The sequence below is a fragment of the Canis lupus genome, chromosome 12, assembly GCF_048164855.1.
Source record: "Canis lupus baileyi chromosome 12, mCanLup2.hap1, whole genome shotgun sequence".
In the NCBI taxonomy this organism is placed as follows: domain Eukaryota; kingdom Metazoa; phylum Chordata; class Mammalia; order Carnivora; family Canidae; genus Canis; species Canis lupus.
The window spans coordinates 2,093,860-2,118,838 of NC_132849.1; the positions used below are offsets into that span (position 1 = coordinate 2,093,860).

Genomic DNA, 24,979 nt, shown 5'->3' on the forward strand with positions numbered 1-24,979 from the left:
GAGTTTGGGAGTAGGAGGGGAAGGGAGATGGGCAGTCTGGCTGAAGGTTCCCCTGACCACCATATCCAGGGCTTTCCCATCATCTTTCACGGCGTCATGGGCAAGGACGAGCGTGAGGGCAATAGCCCATCATTCTTCAACCCCGAAGAGGCTGCCACTGTGACCTCCTACCTGAAGCTGCTCCTGGCCCCCTCCTCCAAGAAGGGCAAAGCCCGCCTGAGCCCCCGAAGTGTGGGTGTCATCTCTCCCTATCGGAAGCAGGTCAGGCCATGCGTTCCTGTGGAGGGTTGGATCCCTGCCTGCCCCAGATGGTACCTCTTTCATAGCCAGACCCTTAGTGGAGGTTCCAGAGCTCAGGCCTCTGCTGGTCCCTTATCTCAAAGGATCTCAGAGGTCAGCTGCCCTCCCTCTTTGCCCCCCCAGCTCACTGGCCTCTTGCCTGGCTCCCTCTTGCACTGGGGTAATGGCATGAGAGAAAGGCACCTGTCCCCATCTTCCAGGTGGAAAAAATCCGTCATTGCATCACCAAACTTGACAAGGAGCTTCGAGGACTGGATGACATCAAAGACTTGAAGGTGATGCTCTCTCTGTTTTCAGGCCCCATATCTGCCGCACTTCAAGAAGCTCCCCAGGCCCCCCAACCTCACTGCCTGAGCCACAGCGGGGGCTCTCCCCAGGCCTCATTCCAGCAGATCCCAGGCTTGTGCGCCTGTGTCGGGACCAAGCAGAACTCCCCAGATCCTTGCTGCTCCCCGCCAGGCTGGTTGGAGGCCTCTGCCCTCAGGATAAAGTCCAAACTCCCAGCCTGCCTGACCTGTCATGTGATAAGTGTCCCCGCTCCCATTTCCACCCTCTGAGTCAGTCTGTTCTTGGACTCTCAGGTGGTGGCTCTCAACACTGGTGGCAGATAAGAATCCCCTGGAAAGCTTTTAGCGCAGCCCGTGCCAGAGCCCCACCCGGCTGGTTAGCACAGCTATCTGAGGGCAGAGCCAGGGCATCGCGGTTTCTTTATGGCTCCTCACTTGACCTAGCGCACAGCCAGGGCTGGAAACCAGCGCCTCAAGATTGAGAGGCCTCCTGGTTAGGAGGTCTGGGTTGTTTATCTTTAACAAGTACTTAGTGATTGTCTCTCAGGAAGTTTGGAAACCACTGCTCCGAGTTAGTGGGTCCTGGCCACTGTTTTCTTAGCTTAGAACCCTTTCCAACCCGCACCCATTTCCCTGGATTCACCCATCAGGTCTGGCTTCCAGGGCGTCCTGCTCTTTCCTGCTCCCTCCCTGTGCCCTAGGACTTCTCTCCGAGAGAACCCCCCTCCCCCACTTCCCCACCCCCCTCCCTGCTTCCCCTGTGAGCCCCCTGGTGGCAGGCCCTGTGTCCCCCTGCAGGTGGGCTCCGTGGAAGAGTTCCAAGGCCAGGAACGCAGCGTCATTCTCATCTCCACCGTGCGGAGCAGTCAGAGCTTTGTGCAGCTGGACCTGGACTTTAACCTGGGTTTCCTCAAGAACCCCAAGGTTCGAGAGCTGGCGGCTGGCGGCTGGCTTGAGGAGCACTTTTGTTCCTCAGGTCCTTCCCTCCCATGACCCTGCCCCTCCCTCCTTCCAGAGGTTCAACGTGGCAGTGACCCGCGCCAAGGCCTTGCTCATCGTGGTGGGCAACCCACTCCTCCTGGGCCACGACCCCGACTGGAAAGTGTGAGCATTCCCAGCCCCTAACCCCTCTCAGGAGCCGCAGCTCCCAGCCTGGGGCAGTTGGAACGCTATTAGGCACATCCTGGTGGCCCAGCTAATGCACAGGTCTGTTCAGGTCTGTTCCTGGTCCCCACAAGGCCCCTTTTAAGTGACCTGACAGAGGGTAAGCAAGTGGCCCAAAGGCACAGGCAAAGGTAGTAGGACCAAGGCCTGGCCTCTAGCCTCCAGCATCTGATGTGCTCCTCAGCCAGCCTGCACAGCTCCCTGTGAATGTTCCTGTACCCACAGATTCCTGGAGTTCTGTAAAGAAAACGGGGGCTACACCGGCTGCCCCTTCCCGGCCAAACTGGACCTCCAGCAAGGACAGAACCTCCTGCAGGGTCTGAGCAAGCTCCGGCCCTCTACCTCAGGTATGGCCAGCCAAGCAGGGGACAGCACAAGGGGAGGAGGCATGGAAGACAGGCTCACCTCTTCTCTTTCTAGGGCCCCAAAGTCATGACTACCCCCCCCAGGAGCGGGAGGAAGAAGATGGCCTGTCCCTGCAAGTAGAGCCCGAGTGGAGGAACGAGCTCTGAAGACACAGCAGACCGCTTTCTCACACCAGCCAAGCCTTAACCACCCGCACACCCCTGCCCCAGAGCCCTGCCTGAACCCAAGCCCAGCGGCACTGCCCCTCCAAAGGACCGGAAGGCTGGGGGAGGGAGTTTACAACCCAAGCCATTCCACCCCCTCCCCCCTACTGGGGAGAATGACACACCAAGCTGCTAACAATTGGGGGAAGAGGGAGGAAGAAAAACTGAAAACAAAATCTTGTTCTATGCAAAAGCCTCCTTGTCTCCTCTGCCTGGCCCCCTCTGGCCTTGTGGCCTTCCTGAGCTCCCAGATGGACCCCAGCCGGGAGGGTGGCACTGTCCCACTCTGCCTCTGGCCATACCCTTCCTAGCCAGAGAGGATCCCCCCCACCCCCCAAGGTCCAGGGGAGGAAACCCAGTGGGAGGTGGCAAGGAAACCACCCACAGGCTTCTAAGTTTAGCCCCTGCTCCAGACCACTCCCCTCACCCGCCTCCAACTCCCAGAGCCAGGCATGACCTCATCCCTTGCTCTGACACTCCACCCTGCCTGCCCAGGAACCTTGTATTTGCAAACAGGGGGCCAGCCTGGCCAGCAGCTTGGGAGAGATGGGACTCTTAGCTCATGGCCAAGACAGGGACCTGGAGAGAAAAACGGGAAGCTGCCACACACACGTTGGAACCTGTGGCCTTTATTCATGCCTTCCACCAAGTACAGCCAGAGGCAAGGTCCCCAACCAAAGCATAAATGCCAGGGACCCGGGGCTCTGGGTGACATACACCCTCCAAGTCCCCTACCCTAGACACTCCTGTGAGCCCAAAGTATATAAAGTGCTGGTGTGTGATGATCCTCTGGGGAAGGCTGAGGGATCAAGAGCCTCACCCCTGGACCAAGGCAACAGGACAAGGGACTTTGCTCTGGAAGGGCAGGGAGGGCCAGCCTACCACCACCCTGGGGTCTGGTGGGGCAGGGGAAACTCAGATGCAGTCCTGGGCTGGAGGGAATGACAAGGAAGCCTTCCTTCAACAAGTGTGGGGCCAGGAAGTGGGGAGCTTCTGCACCCCCATGAAGGGGGGGGTGAACAGGGGAGGCCTCAGTGGTCTCAGAGAATGGGACAACCCCTCCGGCGCTTATTCTTGCGAACCTGGAGACCCGCCCGAGTGGCCATCTCGAATACCTCCCTCACCCCCTCCTTGGTCTTGGCTGAGCACTCCAGGTAGCCAAAGGCACTGATCCGGTTGGCCATGTCCCGGCCCTCTTCAGATCGCACGGGCTCCTGAGAAGATAGAAGGCCAGAGGTCAAAGGAAGCTGCTGGCTACTTGTAACTCTCCCCCACCTTACCCATAAGTGTAGTAATCAGAACAAATACGTCTTCCAGCTCTCACCTCACAAAGCACTCAAGCCCCAGCCACCCAGGGTGGTTTCTGGGCCAGGACCCAAAAGACTCAAACGCTTACATTAAAAATTGCCTCCACCAGCCCCATACCCCATGGTATGCCCTCCTCCTGCCAGAATGAGTATCTGGCACCTCCTAACGGATCTCCCTTCTCATTTCTTTCCAGTCCATGCTCCGTGCCTGCCAAAATAATCCTAACACACAGGTGTGACCCGGTTTAAGACTGTGCCATAATTATACTTGCAGGGTAGTCCATAGTCCTCATCCCCCTGGCAACTCTCCTTAATAGACATAGTCCTCTGGCCAGAGAGCCACTACCAGGTAAGCCAACTCCCTTGCTCTCCGGGCCTTCCAGCCATGTCCGATGCCTTCCCACCTGCACCTCCCCAGGTATACTCTGATGGCATGACTTTGGCTACCCCAAGCAAAACATCTAGAGTAAGAGGCTGTCTCTGAGGACAGGGATACTCACTCCTCTTAATCGTCCAACCCAAACAGAATGGACAACAGATGAATAGACTAAAATGCCAGGTGACCTTTGATAAATCACTTCATTTGCTGATAATTTCACCAGGTGTGGGACCAGAGACTAAGAGCCCTTCTAGTTACACCGTGGAAGGGAGCAGGAGGCAGACCTCCCCCAGGGAGGTCAGCAGGACAGCAGACCCTGAAGGGTCAGTCCTCCACCCCGCCCCCCCCCTTGGAGCCCCACCCACCTGCTTCATCTTGGCCAGCTCTCTCCTGGTGTGCTCATCTTGCCTCAGGTCCTTCTTGTTCCCCACTAGGATGATGGGCACGTTGGGGCAGAAGTGCTTCACCTCTGGGGTCCATTTCTCAGGAATGTTTTCTGCACGGACGTGTCCCAACAGGTGTTGGTGCCTCCACTTAGGCCAGAAAGCACCCCCCCCCAAGCCCCCTTTTCTCCCCGCAGCTGTCTTAGAGGCTCTTCAACATGACAGTCCCTTTCATGGCTCAAGAGCCCCTCTCCCCACCGCAAAGACCCTCTGATCCTCCCCAGGGCCAGAGTCTCCACCCCATAGTGCAGGGGCAGGAGCCTAATGGCACCTCTCCCCACCCCATCTCTGAAGGTGGCTAAACTGAGCCAAGGAGATCTGCCCCCAGTGGGCTGGTCCCAAGAGCTTCTCAGTGCCCTTCTCCCAATGCCCTCACCCCCACCTCACCCAGGCTGTCGGGGCTGTCGATGGAGAAGCACATGAGGATGACATCAGTGTCCGGGTAGGAGAGAGGCCGTAGGCGATCATAGTCTTCCTGCCCAGCCGTGTCCCATAGAGCCAGTTCCACCTGATGCCAAGGGCCAGTGAGTAGCTGGCCTGAGGGTCCCAGGCCCTCCCTTACCACCCAGAGGTCCTCTGAAACCACTGGTCATTTAGGTTCACTCAATATCCATCTACAAAAGCCCTCGCTATGTGCCCGGGACAATGCTCATCACTGTCACACAACATAAACTGGGTGAGTTTCTAGAGATGCTGAGACACAGGTGCTTGATCTTCATGGAGGTCATGAGCCACCGCCTGAGCACCAGGAATGGACCATAAGTCACAAGAACCTCCGAAGGAAGCCTTGTCATTACCCCCATTTTGTAGTCTGGAGTCGGAGGGGGCCCAGATTATGGATGGGATGTGGGGGCGGGGAGCAGAGAACCAGGAGGCATCTCTAAATGTCCTGAAACTACAGTTTCGCTTCCTGACTTATACTGAGTCCAGCAGGGAGACTGGAGCAGGGAAGTGTATGGATGGTGAGGAGGGGCAGCCAAGGGCTGTAGGACTAGGGCGGGGTGGGTTCCCCCGGGGGCACCAGGAGGGGCTCCACGGTCACCTGCTTGCCGTCCACCTCTATGTCCGCAATGTAGTTCTCAAAGACAGTAGGGACATAGACCTCTGGGAACTGATCCTTGCTGAAGACGATGAGGAGGCAGGTCTTCCCACAGGCTCCATCTCCCACAATCACTAGCTTCTTTCTGATCGCAGCCATGGCTGGGGCTGGCAGGAGGGAAGCGGGGGCCGGGTGGGGGCAGGAGGAGAAGCCAGTAAATCCCAAAACATTTCTCTGGGGCCCCCAAGACCTCCTGGAAACTGAAGCCTCCACAAAGGGAGGTTGAGGGCCTTACTCAGGTGTGCGTTCTTGCCAAGGACCAATCGATCAAACAACTGAGCTTGAAGTTTCTAATCTCGGGGGCAGGGCCAGGTGTCCCTGGACAGATTAGAATACAGGGGTGGGAGGTGGAAGGACCACCCACCCAGGGGACAGAAAATAGATTTCTGGTCCAATCCGCCAACTGTGAGATCCTGGACACCTAGAGGGGGGCTCCAGGGTTGGAGCCCCTTCTGGAAGAGCTGGCTTTCACCTGCTATATACCAGGGCTTCAAGTCACACTCTGTTACCAGGATTTTGATACTTTTAAAGTTTAGCAATCACAAGGGCCCTATCATGGACACGTCGGCCCTGGCTCAGAGCAGGTCATGCCCGCCCCGTTGCAGTGAGGAGTCCCTCTCCAGACCACAGGCTGGCACAGCCAACTACCAGGGGACAGGTGGGTAAGAGCAAGTCTGCTGAGCATTTCGGTAAAAACCATCCCCCTCAGTCCCCAGAAGCCTGGGAAGGTAGAGGGTGCGCTTCCATTCTGACAAACGGGAAACAAACCTAGGTGAGGTTAGGACTCGTGTCAAAAAAAAAAAAAAAAAAAAAAAGGACTCGTGTGTCAGAGCTGGGGGGGCGGGGGCACACTGGAAGCCAGGCTCCATGACTCTAGGGTCTGTCACCTTTTCTACGGATCACCTCAGAGATGGGAAAGAGAGCCGAGGGAGGGGAAACCCAGGGAGGGCAGTGGCAGCAGCCAGCCAGCCTCCCCGGCCCACCCCACCCCATCCCAGTCCCCAAAGCTAGCCCCAGTCGCACAAAGGAGGCTCAGTCCCCGCGGTGCCCACAGCCCACATTTGGGCAGCCTGCCCTCCTCTCCCCATCCTCCTGGGCCCTGGCGGCAACACTGGGTCACTCAGCCCCAGGCAGGGGACAATGACCATACTGTGGGAGCAACACATCCACCATGGGCCGAGTGACACAATAATCTACTAGGGAATCACCTCCACCCACTCCTGGAACAGCCCCTTCCTCCCCTCTGTCTAGCTCACCCCAAGGCCCTGCCCACCCCTCCCTGTGACTCAGGGCAAGGAGTCAGTTTGCCGAGGTTTCCGTAGGGTCCCAGCCCCAGCACAGCCGAGCGAGCACCAAGCCTCCGCAGCCTCCCAGCCTCCTAGCCCCGGATCTGAGCCTCACTTCCTCCCTCCCTGGGGACAGAAGCTGCTCTCCAGCCAGCTGAGGCTCCCCCAGGTCTGCGGCCTCTGAGGAAGAGAGGGCGGACTTGGAGCCGGGAGGCGGCGAGGCCGTAGGGAAGAAGGAGGGGGCCAGAGGCGGAGCTGGGAGGAGCTCCCAAAACTGAGCAGAAAAGGGCCAGTCCCCACACCAACCAGGCAGCCAGCAGTTAAGGGAGAAAGGGATGGTAACCTGATCTCTGCCCCAAACCGGGCTTTTTCTCTCGGACCCACATCCTGTCAAACTGGGCTGAGCTCCTGGACTCCTCAGACCACCACCACCCCACAGCCCTGGCTTGTCTGCCTTTGAGGAAAGCAAGGAGTCTGAGCCCAAAGCTAGTTCTCTCCAACAGTGGGATCCTGGGTGGCCTCCCTCCACACACACACACACACACACACACACACATACAAGTGGGATGAGAGGAAGTGGATGAGTCAGAGAGAATTTATAGGAATTCAGAGGATACCGCCACACTGTCCCCCCCACAAAGGGGCTCTCCCCCTAGTACCCCAAAAGATAGGCAAGGCACTCACTGTGCCAGCAGGTCCCCTCCAAAGATGGAAACCACCTTCAAAAAGGGAGTTCTCCCTGGAAATTCTGCCCAAGTGATTAACTCCCCCGTACCCAGTCCCGCTAGTTCCATTGGCCCAGCTGGGCGAAAACAGGCTGGGGGCACCTGGGATGGGCAGTGCTGATGAAGGGCAGTCACGTCCACAGTGAGAACCGGTTGCTTAGATGTGAGCAGGCCACTCACTGCCTCCCTGCAGCAGGGCATTTAGGTGGTACCAGATGGTGGGAGGCACAGAGGCCAGAATTCAGGGGCAAGGGCATGCATTAAGTGATCTGGAGCCCCCAGCTCAATCCAAAGACTTTCCCTTCACGCTCTCATTGGGCAAGAAAAGCAGCTGGCTAGGCCAAGCCAGGCCAGGCCAGTAGGCCCAAGGCCAACCTGGCAAGGAAAACAGCTCCCTGTGAAAGGCAGCCCCACAGGAACTGCCCTACTGACCCTCAGAGGGGCAACAGAACCCAACACAGAGGCTGGGATGCAGCCCACCAGCTCCTGGGCCTTCCCTAGGACAAGACGAACCACCCTCTCCCCTCAATCCTGCTCCAAATTTCCAGATGCCTGAGGGTGGGCTGCAGCCTGCAGACCAGCCCTGAGGGCTGGCGAAGAAATCAGATACCACGTCGACTTTCAAGCCAGAAGTGAGGGCAGGACTCAGCGCCGGGTCCTCCGGCCCAAGCCCCGTAGGGCTCCGGGAGTGCCAGGGAGGGAGGGGTCTGGGAGAGAGGAGGTCCTCTTCCGAGGGAGCTGCGCCTCCGGCCTCCCCGGCTCCCGGCTCCCGCCCCAGGACCGCTCGGGAGCCGTCTAGGGGGGCGACCAGACCTCGGCGAGCGGCGGCCGCCCCGGGGTCACACCGCGCCCCGTGCCCGGATTCCCACCTCCGTCCGGATGGGGGCCGGGGCGTCGGGCCGGGGGCTCCGTCGCCGAGACCGGAGTCGCCTCCTGGCTTCTCGCCCGGCGGGGCGGGTTCCGGGAAGCCGGGAAGGGGAGGCCGGAGGCCCCGCGGGGCAGCGGCCGGGCCAAAGCCCCCTCCCCGCCGCGCGCCCGCCCGAGCCGCGGCCGAGCGGACGGAGGCGACGGTGCCCTCCGGGGACGAGTTCCCGGGACGCCCCGCCACCCCGAGCCCCGCCACCCCGAGCCCCGGCCCGGCCCGGTACCTTCCGCTCCGCCGCCTCCAGCTGCGCGGCCAGGGCCAGAGGCTGAGACTGACCCGGGGAGGGGGCCCGCCCTCCTCCAGCGCCGGCGGGGAGGGGAGGGGGGGAGGGAGGGAGGGAGGGAGGGAGGGAGGGGCGAGGCGGGCCCCGCAGGGGGCGGGGCCGCGGGGCGGGGGCGGGGCCGCGGGGGCGGGGCCGCGGGGCGGGGCCGCGGGCGGGGGCGGGGCGGCCCTTGGCTCCGGCTGCGCACGGCCCGGCCTGGGGCCGCCGCGGTCCTCCCGGGCTGCGGGGCCGGGGTCGTGGGGGCCGCGCGGCCGCTGACGGAGTGGGCGGGCCCCGAGGGGCCTCGGCTTCCGCCCCGCCTTGCAGCCCGCGGGGGAGTCGGTCTTGGGGAAAGTTGCGGGGCGCTGCGGGGGGGGGCGGGGGGAGGGCCGCTGCTGCCCCCCCGTGGCCGAGCGGCGCCCGCGCCCACCCCCGGGGCCCCGCCCACCCGGGACGGCCGCCCTCCGCTCGGGAAGTCCTGCGGGGTCGGTTCCGTCCAACATCACGCCCCGCCCCTGGGACTTTTCGGATCCTCTGAGACCCAGGCCACAATCCCCCTCCTTCCCCGCGCTCGGCATTTCCTCGGGTCGGTGACTGTGCACCCCGAAAGGGCACTCCTGGAAGCCTTTCCTGGTCTCAGCCGGGAAGCCACCTTCCGTCTCCCGGGCGCTGCCTCTGTGCCGCTGGGGACCCAGCCGGTCCGACACGTCGCGCTGGGCCCTCATCTCCGTGTCTGTCTACACTTTTCCCGTTCAGGTGGCTGAGGAGGATGAGGATGAGGATGAGGAAGCCTACCAGGATGTTACTAGTTTGTGACCTGTTGGCTACATAGCTCAGCCCTCTTACTACTCATCATGGATCTTTGGGTTAAGCATATCCATCTCCTTTTGCTTGTAAGGATACTGAGGCTCAGACAAGTGGCTTGCCCAAATTTTTGCGATCTGTATGAGACAAGTGAGAGTTCAGTCAGGGCCATCTGGCTCTGGAGCTGGTGCTTTCTCCCTGCTTGTCCTCTACACCCTTCCCACCTGTCCATCCCCACTGCCTGGCACACTGTGTGGCACATCTCACCGTTTTTCAAGAAATATTCTCTGAATGAACGAATGTCAGAAGTCATGTAGCCTTAAAAGCTCTGAAGTGCAGACCACACTTTTGATATAAACGAGTAAGCCGAGGTCCAGAGAAGTTGGGTCCCCAAGCCTCTTCAGGTGCTCAAAAAACATGCACTGAGTGTGGACTGGGAGCTACGAGCTCAGTTCAGATGGATTTCTGTCCTCAAAGACCCTACAGTCCAAATTCAAAAACCAACTTGAAGATAGCAAGTTACGGAACTCTCATTACATGCAACTGACTCTACATGCATGCATAAGCTACTTTAGTCCTTAAAACAACTGTATGAGGTAGCACTGTTACCTCCATTCTGCTGAGAAGCAAATTGAGGCTTGGAGGGGTTGCAGAGCTAGTGGACCTGGACAGCAGGGCTCTACCATACCCATTCCTGATGTAGACAGTTACGTTACAGGAGGCGGTGGCTATACAGGGGGCATGCATGGGCTGTGGGATACCCAGGCCCGAAGGACAAGTGAAGTTTTCCAGATAAGGCGATGTGTAGATGTTAAATGGGTTGGAGGCACAATAGGCCCAAAGAGTTATGGAACCCCTGGGAGGGTGGGGTTGGGGCTGAAAGATGGGGCTGGAAGAGGACGCAGTGGCCCAATCATGAATATCCTTGTATGCCACACTCAAGAGTTGAGTGTTGATTTTGGTCAAGGTGCAGTAGGGAGCCACTGAAATGTTCTCTCAAGGGAATAACCAACTCAGATCCACACTGTAAAAAAGGTCATATTCGGGGATACGGGGTTGTGACCTGGAGACAAGAGTTCGGAGACTAATGTCGTAGTAATAGTAGGGGTGGGGACAGGTGGACAAGTATCAAATATATTTTGTAATATAGAGTCAACAGCACATAGGGACTGATTCACTCGCTGAGTAAGAGGCAGAAGTCAAAGGTGAGCAACTGCAAGCTTTCTACCTTGGGCTGACAAGCTGGGGCCCACTGATGTGGTGAACCAGGAGGCTCAGGTTTGTAGGGAAGTGATGGACTCCGAAGTATGTTGAGTTGAAGTGTCCATGGGATGTCTAGGAGATGTTCAGGAGACAACTAGGACCTGTGGGCCAAAAGCTCAGGATCTGGGCTGGAAATACCAACTTGGAGAACGCCAGCAGGTGTATGAAGCCACAGAAGCGGTTGAGAGTGCACTGAGTGGGACGAGGGTGGAGAGAAGGAAGGAACCTGGGAGCACTACATTTTTAGGGCTGCTCTGGTATGCCTTCCACCCTCTGAAAGAGCCTTTTGGTTTCTAATCAGAGTAAATCAAGACACACATTTTTATTCATCCGGTTTATTTGCCACTAGCTATAATTTTGGATCTAACTGATATCCCTTCTTCAGTTAAGTTGCCACTAAAGGTCAGGGGGACAACTGCAGAGTTTGGGTTGGCAGACAGTAGGCATGGAGAGGCTAGGATGGTGGTGGGAGGGTCGGGGCTGAGCGCCTCAGGAGTAACTGCCTGGCCCTCCCAGGGGGATGACGAAGACCGAGATGTCATCCCCGGAACCCAGCTTGTTGTTGGGAAGACGCCAGCCACGGTCCCGGGGGGTGCCCCGGGCCCCCAGAACCAGAGCTTGGGCCAGAGCTGTGTACCTGCCAGGAGCACACATGCACGTTCATGTACCAACATGTATATGGGAAGATCGATACACAGGCCCTCATGTGGGCCCCCAAACATTGCTTCCCTTTGCCCCTACCTTCCCCACTGTCATCCCCCCATGGCCATGCAACCCTTACCTGCTGGGGTCATTGGGCTCATAGGCCGACAGCACCCTGTCCACAGTGGCAGCTACCTCACAGTCACTGGTGACATCCCACAGCCCATCGGTGCCCAGGACTAGCACGTCATCTGGGCAGTGCTCGTACTGTGTCAGGTCATACACTCGCACCTGGTGGGGAGCAGAGAGTGGAGAAGGAGCCTGGGGACAAAGGGACCCTGGGAGAAAGCCAGCCTGGGGCCACCAGAGGAGGGAAGGGATGGTTGAGGAAGCCCCCCTACGGCTCACCTCAGGGAAGCAGGAGAGGAAGGGCTTGATGGGTAGAGTGGAGCTGCAGACTTTGAGGTTGTGGTCTCCCAAGCCCCGGGTCACCCCAATGGTGGCCATCACTCGAGCCTGAAGGGAAGGAGTGTGGGTGCTGCCCCGGCCCTCTCCCAGGCTCTGAAGCTGTGGACCCTCCCACCCCAACCCTCCGATAGAACATCCACCTCCCTAGACAAGTTGTGGTGGGTCCTCCTGCCCTCTCCCTCCTCTACCATGGAGTTTACCTTTTTGCCCTCCCCACAGACCAGAGGAAACCTGAGATCTTCCAGCTCGATCTTTTTGTAGGCCCTGGGGGAAGGGGGGAGTAGAGGAGGAATCACCCAGGCATCCAAAGGCCCTCTCCCTGAGGACCTATGCTCCTCACACATGCCCCTAAAGAGGAACACATCCCCCCAACCCCCAGTCTGGCCCAGTCTCCAGCTTCCTGTGGCTGGTAAGGGCCTGGCTGTGTTGCCATGGGAACGGGCCCCAGCTCAGAGGGAAGTGTTACCAGCCAGTCATGTTCTGGTCCCTGTACAGCATCCTCTGCCCCAGCTCCTTGGGCTGAATTCTCCGGGGAAACTCCAGGTGGGTGAACTCACCGCCTAGCAGCTCCGGTTTCAGGAAGCCCTGGGGTTGGGGGTGGCCAGACAGAGCAGAGGGCCGCGGGCATCAGGCTCCTGGCATGGCCTGGCCTAGAGACCGCATGAACTGCAGCAGGACCGCAAATGAGGGGCAGTGCCCTGCACTGTTCTCATGCTAATAAGGTACCGGAACTCATCCAACCTCATGGCCGCCCTTAGGGAAGGGGCTGTGGATGTGAATTAGCAAAACATCTGAAGGCCAGACAATCAGCAAAGGACTCGGACCAGGATTCAACCCCAGACAGCGCAGCTCGGGAGTCAGCCCTGCACGGCACTGAACCACGCTACCCCTCAGAGGCCTTTGCTACTTCCCTTCTCCACCTCTAACTCCACTTCCTTCCTTAGCTGGGGCCATGGTGGGAGCACCAGAGAGGGGCGCACACTCCTTCTTGCTCTGCAGTCCACTGGCCCGGCTGGGCCATCATGTGGAGAGCAGAGCAGCCTTTCCAGTGAGCGGCCAGTAAGGAGCTGTGTGTGTGGAGGTGGGGACATAGGCTAAAGGGAACCACCAAGAGTCGATGAAGAATGGGCCTTGGGGGGGGTAGTGCCTACTTACAAGCAGCTGAAGGCGCTGGCGCTCAGTCTCCGGGGTGAACTCCTGGGACATTGGAATGATTTCACCATTCCGGACAATGATGGCTCTGCCCAGAGGAAGAAAACGTTTGGGCTGGGCTCTCCTCAGACTCCTTGTGGAGAATTCCAGAAAGACCAGGCCTTCCCCATTAAGACTCTATCTTGGGGGTCCTCACTCAGACCTTGGGCTTTCTCATTCAAACCCTCATCTTGCCTCTCTGCCGTGGCTATTTCAGGCCCTTCCTTGTGTCTGTGACCCCTCCTGACACCCTCCCTCTGTCCAGTTTTTTATTTTTTGACACCCACCACCTCATTCTCTTCTCCTCCCCCATCTCAGAGAGTGTGACCCCCTGTAGGCATTCTCATACACCTCCTCCCCATACCTGCTGTCACCTGCATTGGCCACATACACCTTGCCTAGCAAGTAGACCACTACCAGTGCACAGCAGCCCCCCTCTGCTTGGTGGCCACGCCGCTCCTTGGCCATCTGCTCATCCTGCATGTGAGGAAGGGTCAAAGGGGGGGGGGGGGAGTGGGGAAGAGGTTTTAGGCACACAACCTCCACCCCCATCTGCAGAAGTAAACTTGCCCAGCCAAGCCACACTGGAGGAGAGGAAGGAAGACATGAATCTGACTCCCCCTTCCTTCCCCTGGGAACCAATCTCTGCTCAGGCCCTCAAAGATGTGGGTTCTCAGGGCCCCTTAGGCCACTTGATTCCCATACAGAGTTGACCAGAGTATCTGCCTAGGAGGCCCTTGCTCCGGAGAGTCACCCACTCTCACTCACCATGAACTGGAAGGCATTCTCAATGGCCCCCACTACCAGACTCTCATGGGTCACTTCCTTCTGTGAAGACCAGCAGGACTGGGGACCAACCAAGTGAGAAGAATCAGAGGAACCTGGGGCTCCTGGGGTAGATGGGAGGCAGAGGGGAGGTGGCGAGGGGTCCTGGAGTATCTCTACCAGGTCCTTTAGCTGCTCCTGGATGTGGCGATGCAGGAGCTTGGAGGCCATTTCAGCAGCTCCGCCCCCTGCATGCCCATCAAACAGGCCCCAGTAGTAGAAGCAGAGTCCCTGGTGGAGGAAAAGTGGGAGATGAATGAGGGAGTATGTGTGTATGTATGCGAGTGTGTGTTTTATGTAAGGAGAAAAGCAAGACTGGGCAACCATATAAACATCAGAGAGGAGGTCAGAGTTTGATATGAAAGGTGAATCAGATTTATTCACTCATTTATCAAGGGCCTATTATGAGTCAGAAAGTAAAGCATCAAAAACGCCAAGCTCCAAGGATAAAAGATACAAAAATCAACATTGGCAGTTAATTAAGTCATCCATAAATACGGGACTACCTAAGTTCTAAGTGGCAAACTGAACAAATTTTATACTGACAGTCTAAGTGGTCAATGCCATTTCCATGCCAGAAGTAGAAAGCCAGCGAGTTAGGAGTTAGGTTGGCTGTCTTCGTTTTCAAACTGAATGCCTACAATAGGGGGAATCGGTGTCCCCAGTCTCCGGAGGCTAGGGGAAGGGGTAGGGGCTTACCTGACCTCGGCTTGGCTCCCTAGGTGCCCCTGAAACACTCCTCCGACCTTCCACATACACCACTTCACAACAGGCCTGGTCCTCATTGTGCCGGCTTTTGCCAGCGTTGATGACCCTGCCAGGCCAGAGTGACCACATCAGGTTGGACACCAGACCAGGTCCTGGAATAACCCTCACCTTAGACACACACACCCTCTCTAGCCCGCCAGCCAAACTGAGAAAGGTCACAGCCACCTGGGATCCAGGCCAGGAAGAGGTGGAGAAGGGAGGCAGTCCAAGGCACAAGGAGTAACGTCTGGGTGTCCGGCCCCACCACCTCACAGGAAGGCCCACGGTGGCAGGTGCCTGCCTCCACTCCCCCATCCCTGGCAAAGGGTGCTCCCCCGGGCTGCTGGGGAAGGAGCTGGCTGGACAGGGACCTTGGAAGGTCTCCCTGCCCTGCTTGCCAAGATCCCACATCCCACCCTGAAGCCTGCTAATCAACTTTTCTAGTGCCTGGTCATGGCGCCCCACCCTCATGGGCACACACACCCACCTTTATCTTAAAATCATCCAGTGAAAGTTTCTGCTGCTTTGGCAGTGAGGAAGTGCTCCAGCCCATATAGGGAAACAGGAATTGAAATAGGGTAGGGGTGGAAGCCCACCCGGACTGCGCAGGAGCCGCATAACCACCAACTCTCCCCGAATAGCTCAAGGAGCTGGTGGTGGGGCCTCGGGTCTACTGGCCGCCACTCAGCGACCTCAGCGCCCCCGACTCCCTCAGTGCTCTGCTCTCCCAGTAGAGACATTAACCCCGTGGCCAGGCTGGGAGCCAGCCGGCTGCTCCCGCCGCTGCGGCCGGGGGTCCGCGCCGTGGCCCGGCCAGGGCAAGGCCCGCCCGCCGAGGGACATTCAAAAGGGGACCCGTCTGCTTCCCCGGGCGGCCCCCTCCCCCGCCCCCGGGGAAGCCGGAGGCCGCCTGGTGTCGCGGGCTATTTCTGGGTGTGGAGGGGGAGGGGAACGGTACGAGGGACAGAAACTGGGGCGCTAGGGTCGGGAAGCCCAGGAGCGAGTCTTTGCAGCCTCCACCTCCTCTATTAGAAGCGCACCCCCCTCCACGGGGCCCTCCGCCCTCCGGTCTCTGGAAGGGAACTGGGTCCGGGGGCGGCGCTGGGGAGGGTCAAGGAGCTGGAAGGTCCTCAGGAAAACCGCGCCGAGCGAGAAGGGGCTGGGAGGGGGTGCGGCCCGAAGCCCGGAGGATAGCGGAGGTCCCGGGAGAAGGGAGCTCCCCGCGCCGCGCGCCGCCAGGGGCACGCGTCCCGGCGCCGGGGATGCCCAGCCGGGGAAGAGGCTGGGGGCTGGGGGTCCCATCCTGCCTACGGTGTTCCCGGGGGCGCTCACTCGGCGTAGCCCGTGCTCCAGGGCAGGCGACGGCCGGTGTCCGGGGGGCTTTGCACAGCCCGGCCAGCGTGGTCGTCGGCGCGTCGCAGCCCCCCTGGGCTCAGCTGCAGAAAGGTCGGTCGGGAGAAGCTCGCTCGAGCCTCTGCTGTCTTCGCCGGCGCCGCGCTCCCGCTCCCGCTCCCCGCCCTCGCCGGAGGGCTCCTGGGCGCTTCTGGAGGCGCGGCGGACGGCGCGGAGCGCGCGCTGGGCAGGTCTGGGGACTTGGGGCGCGGAGGCGGGGCGCCCCCGGAGCTCACCAGGTGCGCCACGGCCGAGCGCACCCGGTGGAGCATGCTGCCTCCCCGCCCCGCCCTCGGCCGTGGCCCCGCCCCGAGGACGGCCCCGCCCCCTGGGGAGCGCGGTGGGCGGCGCTCGCTGCCGCGGGCTCCCCCCGGCCATTGGCTCCGGGAAGGCAGGGCGGGGCCCGGCGAAACTTCCTCCCGCTCGGGGCCGCCCCCGGCCCCGCCCCTCGGGCTCCCCGCCGGCTGCGTCCCGGCTCCCACTCGGCTCCGCCTTAGCCTCTTTGGGGAAGTGGGGTCCGCTATGGCGGGAAGGGGATGGAGGCCAGGACTCCTATTTCGGCCGCGGAGGAGACGACACATCAGCTGGAACTTCCCCTTTGTGACGGGGCAGATGCTTGTAGCGGCGGCCTGCCCGGAGGGTGATGGAGCTGTTGACCTCAAAGCGAAAGCAGTGGCTTCCGCGACCGCTGGGTGTGAAGCCCCCGGTGTGACCCCACCTCTGGCGGGGGCTGCTGCAGTGAGGGTGAGCGTGAAGGCGAGCGGGCAGGCGCTGGGTGTGTTGCGCGGCCGCTGACCCCGCGGGCTGGAGCCGACCGTCCGCAATCAGAGCTGGGGGGTTCCCCGGGCTCCCGACGGCGCTGGGCCCCTGACGGCCACCTCCAGGCCTGCGAGGGCGGTTGCCGCCGACTCCACCTTCCTTCTCAGCACCCAAGTGCCCCCCACCTTTAGACCTCCTCTGACCACAGCAACGACTTACCGGATAGTGGGGCCGCTACAAAGCACTTGCCATATAGTGGACCATTTTATATCAAACAGCAGCCCTTCAAGCTGGGTTTTATTAGGTTCTTTTCACCCATCACGCGTCTGTCATTTTACAGGACTTGCCTCAAGAGGTCGCACAGTCGATGAGAGACTCACATCTGTGCCAGTCCCCGGACGCCCGAACTCGGTTGTGATGAACAAAGCTGATTTGTCGGGATCGTGGAGAAAGGGTTAAAGGGAGGTGAATGGGGCAGCCCCGGTGGCTCAGCGGTTTAGCACCGCCTTCAGCCCAGGGCCTGATCCTGGAGACCCGGGATCGAGTCCCACATCGGGCTCCCTGCATGGAGCCTGCTTCTCCCTCTGCCTGTGTCTCTGCCTCTCTCTCATTCTGTGTCTCTCATAAATAAATAAATAAAATCTTTAAAAAAAAAAAAAAAGGGAGGTGAATGGCAGAGAGAGGCCTGGGGGTGGGGGTGGGGGTGGGGTTCTACTTCTTCCACCTTTCTCCTCCTCCTCTTCAGGCAGAGGCTGAACAAAGACCTGTAGGGCACCGCCAGGGGGAGGCAGAGACCAGACTAAGCGCCTGCGTGTAAGGGAAACGTGGTCCTCACTGAATGCCCAAGAGCCCTGATGAGAGAATTGATCAGTAGATCTCCAGAGACATCTCCTACCCCATGCACTGTCCAAATACAGACAAGGCCCTGTGGCCTTAAAGCAAGTCGGGGTAGCCCTCAAGAATCACTGGCATGGAGTCCGTGGTCGGGACTCTGTCTCTGGGCTCTGTGGGCAGAATGCTTCCTGAACATAACCCTTTTGTTCCTGAGCTAAAGTATGCCCACAGAAGGGGTAGCTTTCCTAGCAGTTTCCAAATAAAAATCTCATAATGGTGGGACACCTGGGCGGCTCAGCAGTTCAGTGTCTGCCTTTGGCTCAGGATGTGATGCGGGGTCCTGCATGGGGCTCCCTGCGGGAAGTCTGCTTCTCCCTCTGCCTGTGTCTCTGCCTCTTTCTCTGTGTCTCTCATGAATAAACAAATAAAATCTTTTAAAAAAAATCTCATAATGGTCATTCGGGTCTTTAAATTTGCTGTAATTATACCTACACTCTCGGCAGAGACAGCCAGAAAAATAGAAGTAACAAGAAAAGTAAAATCAGACGCAAATCATGTAGAGTGGCAAAGGCAAATGGAAGTAAAGAACATGCTGCTGCTATGGGTATTTCTTTCTTATTTGTGAAAAACTGGAATCAGCTTTCAGATAAATGGCATAAACAACAGCAGCAAGCAAAGACTGATGAAAAAATATAACATCCTGGCTATTATTATTCAGTGTTTCTGGGGCAGTTGGCTTGCCACTTCTCTGTGTCACCTTGCTCCTTAATACTTGCTCTTCACAGCAGCCACCATGGTGTGGCTGCAAATAAGCCACAGAACCAGGACATAGAGAACCCTAGATCCAGCACCAGGTGGCCAGGGGGAATGTCATTGGTGCCCTTGAGCTCCGGAACATTGCCCCCCTACCTAAATCCTAAGGCTCTCCTGTCTCTGAACATCATACCTCTGATTCCTGGCATCATCACACCTCCTCCATCCCCTGACTGCTCCAGAATCTGGTAAGAAAATCATCACTTTACTTATCCCTGAGGTAGCAGAAAGTGGGAAGGAAAAGGGGGTGTGGTAGGAAGTCAGACTTGGGAGATAGTCTTCTCTGCTGAGAACTGAGACTGCTCTGTGCCTGACCCTGACAGGGGTGTGTGTGGCCTTAGCCAGGGAGGGGTCAGAACAGACCCCTTTAACCTAGGCCACATTCAGTGGCTCAGAGTTCAGAAGCAGGCTTTTCACCCTTACCTCTACCCACCCCACTTCTCCAATCCCAAAGCCCTCTTAACTAAGAGGAATGTCCTTCCTCCTGAGAGACAAATTCACAGGCCATCTCTCTCTCCCATTTTTCTAATGCTTCCACTTCCAAAATCTTACCCTGTAAAAATTATAAAATTGCAATTATATTGCAACTCATATAATGAAGATACTGGGTCTCAAGTTTGGTTCTCAGGTTGGGTGGGTTCATAGCCATCATCCACAGGGACCAGTCATCAGCCTATCGGGGGTCCTCCTGCCTGCTTTGGCCTTTACCCTCATACTTCCTCTAGTCCTTCCTGCCCCTGGTGACACCACTCCTAGGGCAGAGATTCTTTGCTCTTTCCTCCTGGATTTTAACATTTTCACATCTAGAAGTGAATCTAGAAGTGCATTGTCTGATATAATTTTGTATGATGATGGGAATATTCTATGTCTTTTCAATACAGTAGTCCCTAGCTCCGTGTGGCTATTGAGGAGCATTAGAAATGTGGCAAGTGCAAATACGAAACAACCTTTAGATTTTAATTTAATTGATTAATTTTTTGAAAGATTGTATTTATTTATTTGAGAGAGCACAGGAGCAGAGGGAGAGAGAGTAGCAGACCCCCTTTACAGAGAGGCAACCTGACGCCAGGCTCCATCCCAGGACTCCCAGGACCCTGGGATCATGACCTGAGCCACCCCAGATTTTATTTAATTTATGTTTAAATAACCACATATGATTAGTGGCTATCCTGCTGGATAGTGCAATTCTAGAATCTTCAAGACTCAAAACCCCTTGGGGTCTTGGTCATTCCCCCTCACACACAAGCCCGCTCCCACCCTGGAAGCCACGAGACGGGGAGTTTTGTTGTTGTTGTTTAAGATTTATTATTTATTTATTTATTTATTTATTTATTTATTTATTTATTTATTTATGAGAGAGAGAGAGAGAGAGAGGCAGAGACAGAGGAGGAGGGGGATGCAGGCTCCAAGCCAGGAGCCTGTCGATTCCGGGACCCCAGGATCGTGCCCTGGGCCAAAGGCAGGCGCTAAACCGCTGAGCCACCAGGGATCCCCGAGACGGGGAGTTTTGAGAGGGATGTCTTTGGGTTACCCCGGCCCGCACCAGGGAGAGGTTCACCCGGACGGGACCGCGGACAGCGCGGCGGGACAGGGGGGGACGCGGGAGGGGCGAGGCGGGGAGGCGCGGCGGGGGGACCGGGAGGGCGCGGAGGGGCGGGTCCCCGCGCTCTTCTTGCCTCGGCCGCCAGGGGCCGCTGCGCGGGTCTGTGCCCGCCCGCCCTGCAGAGCGCTGGGCGCGGAGCCGGGAGCGGTCCGGGAGGGGGCGGCCGCGCGGGGCCGGCGGACGGGGGAGCGCGGGGAGCGGGGGCGCGGGGAGCGGGGAGCGGGGGCGCGGGCGGCCCGGAGGCGGCGGCGGCTGCGCGCTCTGGGCTGCGGGCGGGAGCCTCGGGGGGACCCCGCTGAGCCTTGCGGAGCTGGCCGGGCGGGCCCGGAAGGGACCGTGATGCGGGTTTGGCCAAGGCCCGGGGCTCAGGGACGCCGCACCTCGGCGAGGGCCCCGGGGCTCCTGACGCGACAGCACCCGAGCCCGCCGCTCCCGCCTGAGGCCCGCCCGTCGGAGTCTCTGCGCCGGACTCAGGCCCGTGGGCACCGCCGGGCGGGATGGAGCGCGGGGCTCCGGGCTCTGGCTGGGAGCGGAGCGGGCCGCGGGGGGCCGAGCGGAGGCCGGCGGACGTCAAGTCCTAGCGGTGCGCGTCCTCAGCTCCACGCCGCGCGCTGGCTGCGACCCGGCCTCCCCGTTCCTTGCATCTGGGGTCGGGGAAAACAGGCTGGGAAACTGAGGCAGGAGTGTGGAAACCCAGAACAAGCCTCAGAAGCTTCCGTCTCCCCCTTATCCCTGAGGGAGGGAATAGCATTCCAGAGAACTCAGCCCAAAAGCACATCCCCCGTCTTTTGGGTCTCGGGGTTCCTGGGAGAGTTGGGTTGGAGGATGCGGCAACTCAGGAAAGCGATGCGGATTGCCTGGGAGAAGACAAAGCTGTATGTGACATGATCAGAATGAAGGTTCCTGAAGGAGACAGGGCTCTCCTCCGAGATGCGTACTTGGAAAAGAGACCCATTCAGAAGGCCTGGAAGGTCCTGCTGCTGAAACACATCTGTCTCTAGGGTATTGGCACCACTTCCTCCATAGGTCCCTCAGGGCCCCATCGTCCTTCCTACCTAGTCATCTCCGCCTCCCCGTGGAGGCCGAGGGAGGGGAGGTTGTAGAGAGAAATGGAGAGGCTTGTGGGCTGGGGCTCCTGGGGCTAGAGCCTGGGAGGCACCCCATTCTAACCCTCTGGATTGGAAATGGGGGTGAGGGCGGTCGAGTTAACCCAGAGCTCCCCTCGAGTCCAGGATGCAGGTGCAGTGGGGAGAGGAGGTGGAGGCAAAAGAATTCAAGACCTCCAGGTATTTTCCAGGGGCTTCTTGGAGCAGTAGTGTGTCAGATCCTGCTCAGGAGCCTTCCCAGGCCTTCGGCTCCCTCCCAAGGCCAGAGAAATGACAGCAGTTGATCCTAGACACCTCCCTACCATGGGGACAGGTGAACCCCCAGGCTCCTCTTCTCAGACTAGCTGCCCCAAGTGGTCCTGGAGTCTGAGGATCCCTGCGAATTCCCAAGGCAGAGGAGAGACATTGCCCTGGGGCCCTGAATCTTGAGGAGTAGCTTTAGAATTGGGCTCTACTTCAGTGCCACTGCTCGTCCTCACCTCCTGCACAGCTATGGGCTCCCTCTGTCCCTTGCAAAGCCCCCAAAAATCTTTCCTACTTGTTTAGGTGGAGTGAGTCTGAGGCCTGTGGATGAATGGATCAGGAGCTGAAAGATCCCCAAAAAGGTGAGCCAGGAGACAGTTGAAGTGGGGGATGGTGGAAGGGTGATGGTGGTGACAGAGATCAAGCACTCTATCCTAGGTCCCGGCATTTGGTTTGGCCTTTGGAGTCCCCAGGACTGTTCTGACACCTGTGAGGCTCCAGCGATGTGCCAGGGGGCCAGCAGTGCAGCAGAGGGGTGGTCCAGACTTCTCTGCCCCGGCAGCCCCCTGCTGCTCTATGCCTCTGCTTCCCGGGGATCCCCTCCATTTCTGGCTCTAGCTCTGGAGATAAATGGGAAGCCCGGCCCATCAAGGATAGGGGAAGAGAAAAGAGGAGAAGCCAAAGTGGTGCAGCAGGAATAGGACAGGCTTCTGGGCTCTAGGCTCGGCCACCCACGTGCTGCCCGGCCTGGTGCAGTCATCTGACTTCTATTAACCCTGGTGTCATTTCTTCTTTTTTAAATTTAAATTTGCTGAATTCCCGCACTCCCCCCCCCCCGCCCCCAATAAAAAAGCAATAGGGAGAAAGATAAGTCTTCCTTCTACCTCCATCTCTCAGCCAACCAGTTCTCCTTAGTGGCAATCAGCATTACTAGGTTTCTTTGGTACATTTTCCAGAGCTAGCTTATGCATATTTAAGCAACATATATAATCCCTCCCTTTTATGCATTTTATAGGCATCATCCTGCACTTTGGTTCCCCTCACCCCACGGTGAATTATCGTTGAGATCACTGTATGCCTCAGTACATAAAGTGTTTCCTCATTCTGTTTTACAGTTGCCTGGATGTAGCTGCATTCGTACAGATGCTCCACAAATGTATTTAGCCAGACCTGTACTGATGCTTGTTTAGGTTGTGTCCAGGCTTTTAGAGTATCAGTTTGCTCATCTGTCAAAGAGGTACAAGTAATCCTACTTTGTAGGACAGTTGTGAAGGCTGCAAGAGCATATACATGAAGTACCTGGGGTCAAATGCTGAAAAAAAATGGGAGTCAAGCCGTACTGTTCCTCCTGTGGCACAGCCCTCCCAGGGACCATGTCTGGTCCATCTGTCAAGACCTGTCCCCACAAAGCTGTCCATACTTTTCCCAGCTGGGCACTCTCCCTGCACCCTTTCCTACGACAGCAATTGTATACGGAGTGTGTGCCAGGCTAAGAGCGGCCTAGGGGTGGGGTGTGCATCCTGCAGGAGCTGAGAAGCTCCTGCTCAGAGGTGACCAGGCTGTGTGCTTCTGTCCACAGGATGCATGAGAGGACCTCTATGATAATGATAACTCTATGCTGTATTTCTAGGTTTGGGATTTCTTGGAGGCTGTGCCTGTGTCCCCTTTAATCCTTTCCAGTGCCACTGGTGAGACCTAACCACCAAGGAGATGAAGACATAAAGAGTAAGAGGCCAAGAAAAAGACTTGAAGAAGAAGAATGCTTAATATGTTCTCACACCCCAGATTAGCTCAGTTCATATTTTCTAAGTTCATGGAACTCCTACTTTTAAGCACCAGGAAAGTGGGATGCCTGGGTGGCTCAGTTGGTTAAGCATCTACCTTTGGCTCAGGTCCTGATCCCAGGGTCCTGGGATGGGGCCTGGTGTCATCAAACTCCCTGCTCAGTGGGGAGTCTGCCTCTCCCTCTCCCTCTGCCCCTCCTCCTCCCTCAGCTCATGCTCTCTCTCTCACTATCAAATAAATAAATAAAATATTTTTAAAAATAAACACAAGGAAAGTAACTGCGTGTGTACCTTTGAGTAAAGATGTAACTCTGTATACACATGTGCTCGTGTTTCTGTGCATCTGTGGATTTGAGTATCTCCATGCCCACAAACAAGGCAGATAGTCACAATGTATAAAAACTACATTAGCACAGAGACTGACTAATTAAGACAGATGCCAGCCGGTACGTCAGGCCAGTTGGCTACATGTGGCTCAGCACACGACTGCACGCTCCCACTCCACTAGCTGTGGCTTAGATAGACTTTAGAACAGGATAGAGCCTATTTCTCTCTTCCCCCAGTGTGAACAGCTTAGCTGGTTCCCAACTTCCTTGGACTTGGGATTTGTCACTGAGTGTGGGTTGTGGATCTGGGTGTGTGCATGGGCACAGAAGCTACTGGGCTCCGATGGCTGCAAACATTCTATTAGGAATAAACATGTAGACATAATGCCTTACATGAGGGTACAAACTCCTTTTCAGTCTGGCTTAGGGAGAGAGGATTCCAACCATTTCAAAGGCCAGATTAATCCACATGTTTGGCAATCCACTATTACCTCTATTACTGAATATCTACCTGTGTCAAGCACAGCGCTAGGCTCTTTATATAGGTAATAGTATGTTAAATGGGACTTTTCCCAAAATTTGGGCAGAGGCCCCAAAGCTCAGGAAAAGAAAGATAGATATCAACTATTCTTAACTACTCCCATATTCTAAATCAAGATGGTAGACTATTCTTGCCGATTGGTAAGCGGGGTGATCAATAGTTCATTACTCACGTCCAGACTGTAGAAGAGAGTTCAAATAGAAAAACGGGTGGTAGTGAAGATCTGTCTGGAGAGGGCTGCCACTCCTCCTTCCCCCAGCCAAGGGGAAGGTCTAGGTGTTGATTCTTTCTTACTATACCCTCCTTAGCAGAATTGCAGAAAAGAATGCCAAGAGCTTGACTTGAATCAGTGGGACAGTGAGGTACAGAGGGACTCAGGCCTGAAAAATGATCTGAAGGCCAGTGGCTATGGTCAGCTTGCTGGCCTGGATAGTGAGCCCAGAGAACTCTCTTGGGAGCAAGCTGCACATCCAGAGTTTAGCGGAGCACAGATGTTTGTATATTTTCTAAGGGTCTATGCCTGACAAGGCTGCCTGGAAGGGAGTGGTGGCCCCAGCTAGCGAAAGACTGCCACAAGTCCTAGGACTGAGAGGGAGTCATTAGATGGCCAGTGGGAAGAGGTAGTGTCCATGTCAAGAGACTTGTAAGTGGGACACACCCAGCAACAGGGCATTTTCCAGGAAACCCATAACAATGTTCCAGAAGACAATGCCCAAATCCTGAGACAGAAAAAAAGACTTAGAGAAACTCATACACATAAAATAATTTGCTCACTATCAGCAGCTAATACATGGTATATGGTGGTTTGTACCGTGTTGATTTGAGTAAGCTGAAATTATATTTCCCAGAATTCTCTTCCATGCAGGGTTCTAGATTAGAGTTGTTGAAGTTA

At 57.3% G+C, this 24,979-nt stretch overlaps 3 protein-coding genes and 1 long non-coding RNA gene across 24 annotated transcripts in view; 2 read left to right on the top strand and 2 right to left on the bottom strand.

Annotated features, from left to right (window-relative positions):
• The window catches only part of MOV10 (Mov10 RNA helicase), a 24,913-nt gene extending 21,376 nt beyond the window's left edge, over window positions 1-3,537 (top strand). For 13 of the 20 annotated variants that reach the window (XM_072769002.1, XM_072769003.1, XM_072769011.1 and 10 more), the window contains 6 exons: window positions 70-261; window positions 501-575; window positions 1,386-1,511; window positions 1,603-1,691; window positions 1,977-2,098; window positions 2,201-3,537. In XM_072769002.1, coding sequence (XP_072625103.1) covers window positions 70-261; window positions 501-575; window positions 1,386-1,511; window positions 1,603-1,691; window positions 1,977-2,098; window positions 2,201-2,631 — 1,035 coding nt within the window. In that variant the 3' untranslated portion in view covers window positions 2,632-3,537. Of the gene's footprint in view, window positions 1-69; window positions 262-500; window positions 576-1,385; window positions 1,512-1,602; window positions 1,692-1,976; window positions 2,099-2,171 lie in introns of all 20 variants that reach the window. The other 7 variants (XM_072769006.1, XM_072769009.1, XM_072769023.1 and 4 more) reach the window with 3 other exon arrangements.
• Window positions 2,934-8,805, bottom strand: RHOC (ras homolog family member C). Of its 2 annotated transcripts, none has more exons than XM_072769041.1 (5): window positions 8,708-8,805; window positions 5,492-5,655; window positions 4,837-4,957; window positions 4,372-4,502; window positions 2,934-3,534 (listed from the first exon to the last, which is right to left on the bottom strand). In XM_072769041.1, the coding sequence occupies exons 2-5, from the start codon at window positions 5,645-5,647 to the stop codon at window positions 3,361-3,363; spliced, it is 582 nt and encodes a 193-aa protein (XP_072625142.1). In that variant the 5' UTR covers window positions 5,648-5,655; window positions 8,708-8,805; the 3' UTR covers window positions 2,934-3,360. The 2 variants fall into 2 exon arrangements, with proteins under 2 accessions (XP_072625142.1, XP_072625141.1); XM_072769040.1 differs by lacking the exon at window positions 8,708-8,805 and adding an exon at window positions 8,429-8,513.
• Window positions 8,806-11,132: 2,327 nt separating this feature from the next.
• PPM1J (protein phosphatase, Mg2+/Mn2+ dependent 1J) lies at window positions 11,133-16,378 on the bottom strand. Its single transcript, XM_072769000.1, has 10 exons — window positions 16,019-16,378; window positions 14,639-14,753; window positions 13,883-14,170; window positions 13,479-13,591; window positions 13,079-13,163; window positions 12,390-12,508; window positions 12,124-12,187; window positions 11,864-11,971; window positions 11,595-11,746; window positions 11,133-11,450 (listed from the first exon to the last, which is right to left on the bottom strand). Exons 1-10 carry the CDS (start codon window positions 16,348-16,350, stop codon window positions 11,303-11,305), a joined length of 1,524 nt encoding a protein of 507 aa, XP_072625101.1. The 5' UTR covers window positions 16,351-16,378; the 3' UTR covers window positions 11,133-11,302.
• Window positions 16,379-20,701: 4,323 nt separating this feature from the next.
• On the top strand, window positions 20,702-23,444 carry LOC140600852 (uncharacterized). The gene is made up of 3 exons (XR_012003988.1): window positions 20,702-21,089; window positions 21,740-21,798; window positions 23,067-23,444. It is a non-coding gene; the product is annotated as an uncharacterized lncRNA (long non-coding RNA).
• The last annotated feature ends 1,535 nt before the right edge of the window (window positions 23,445-24,979 follow it).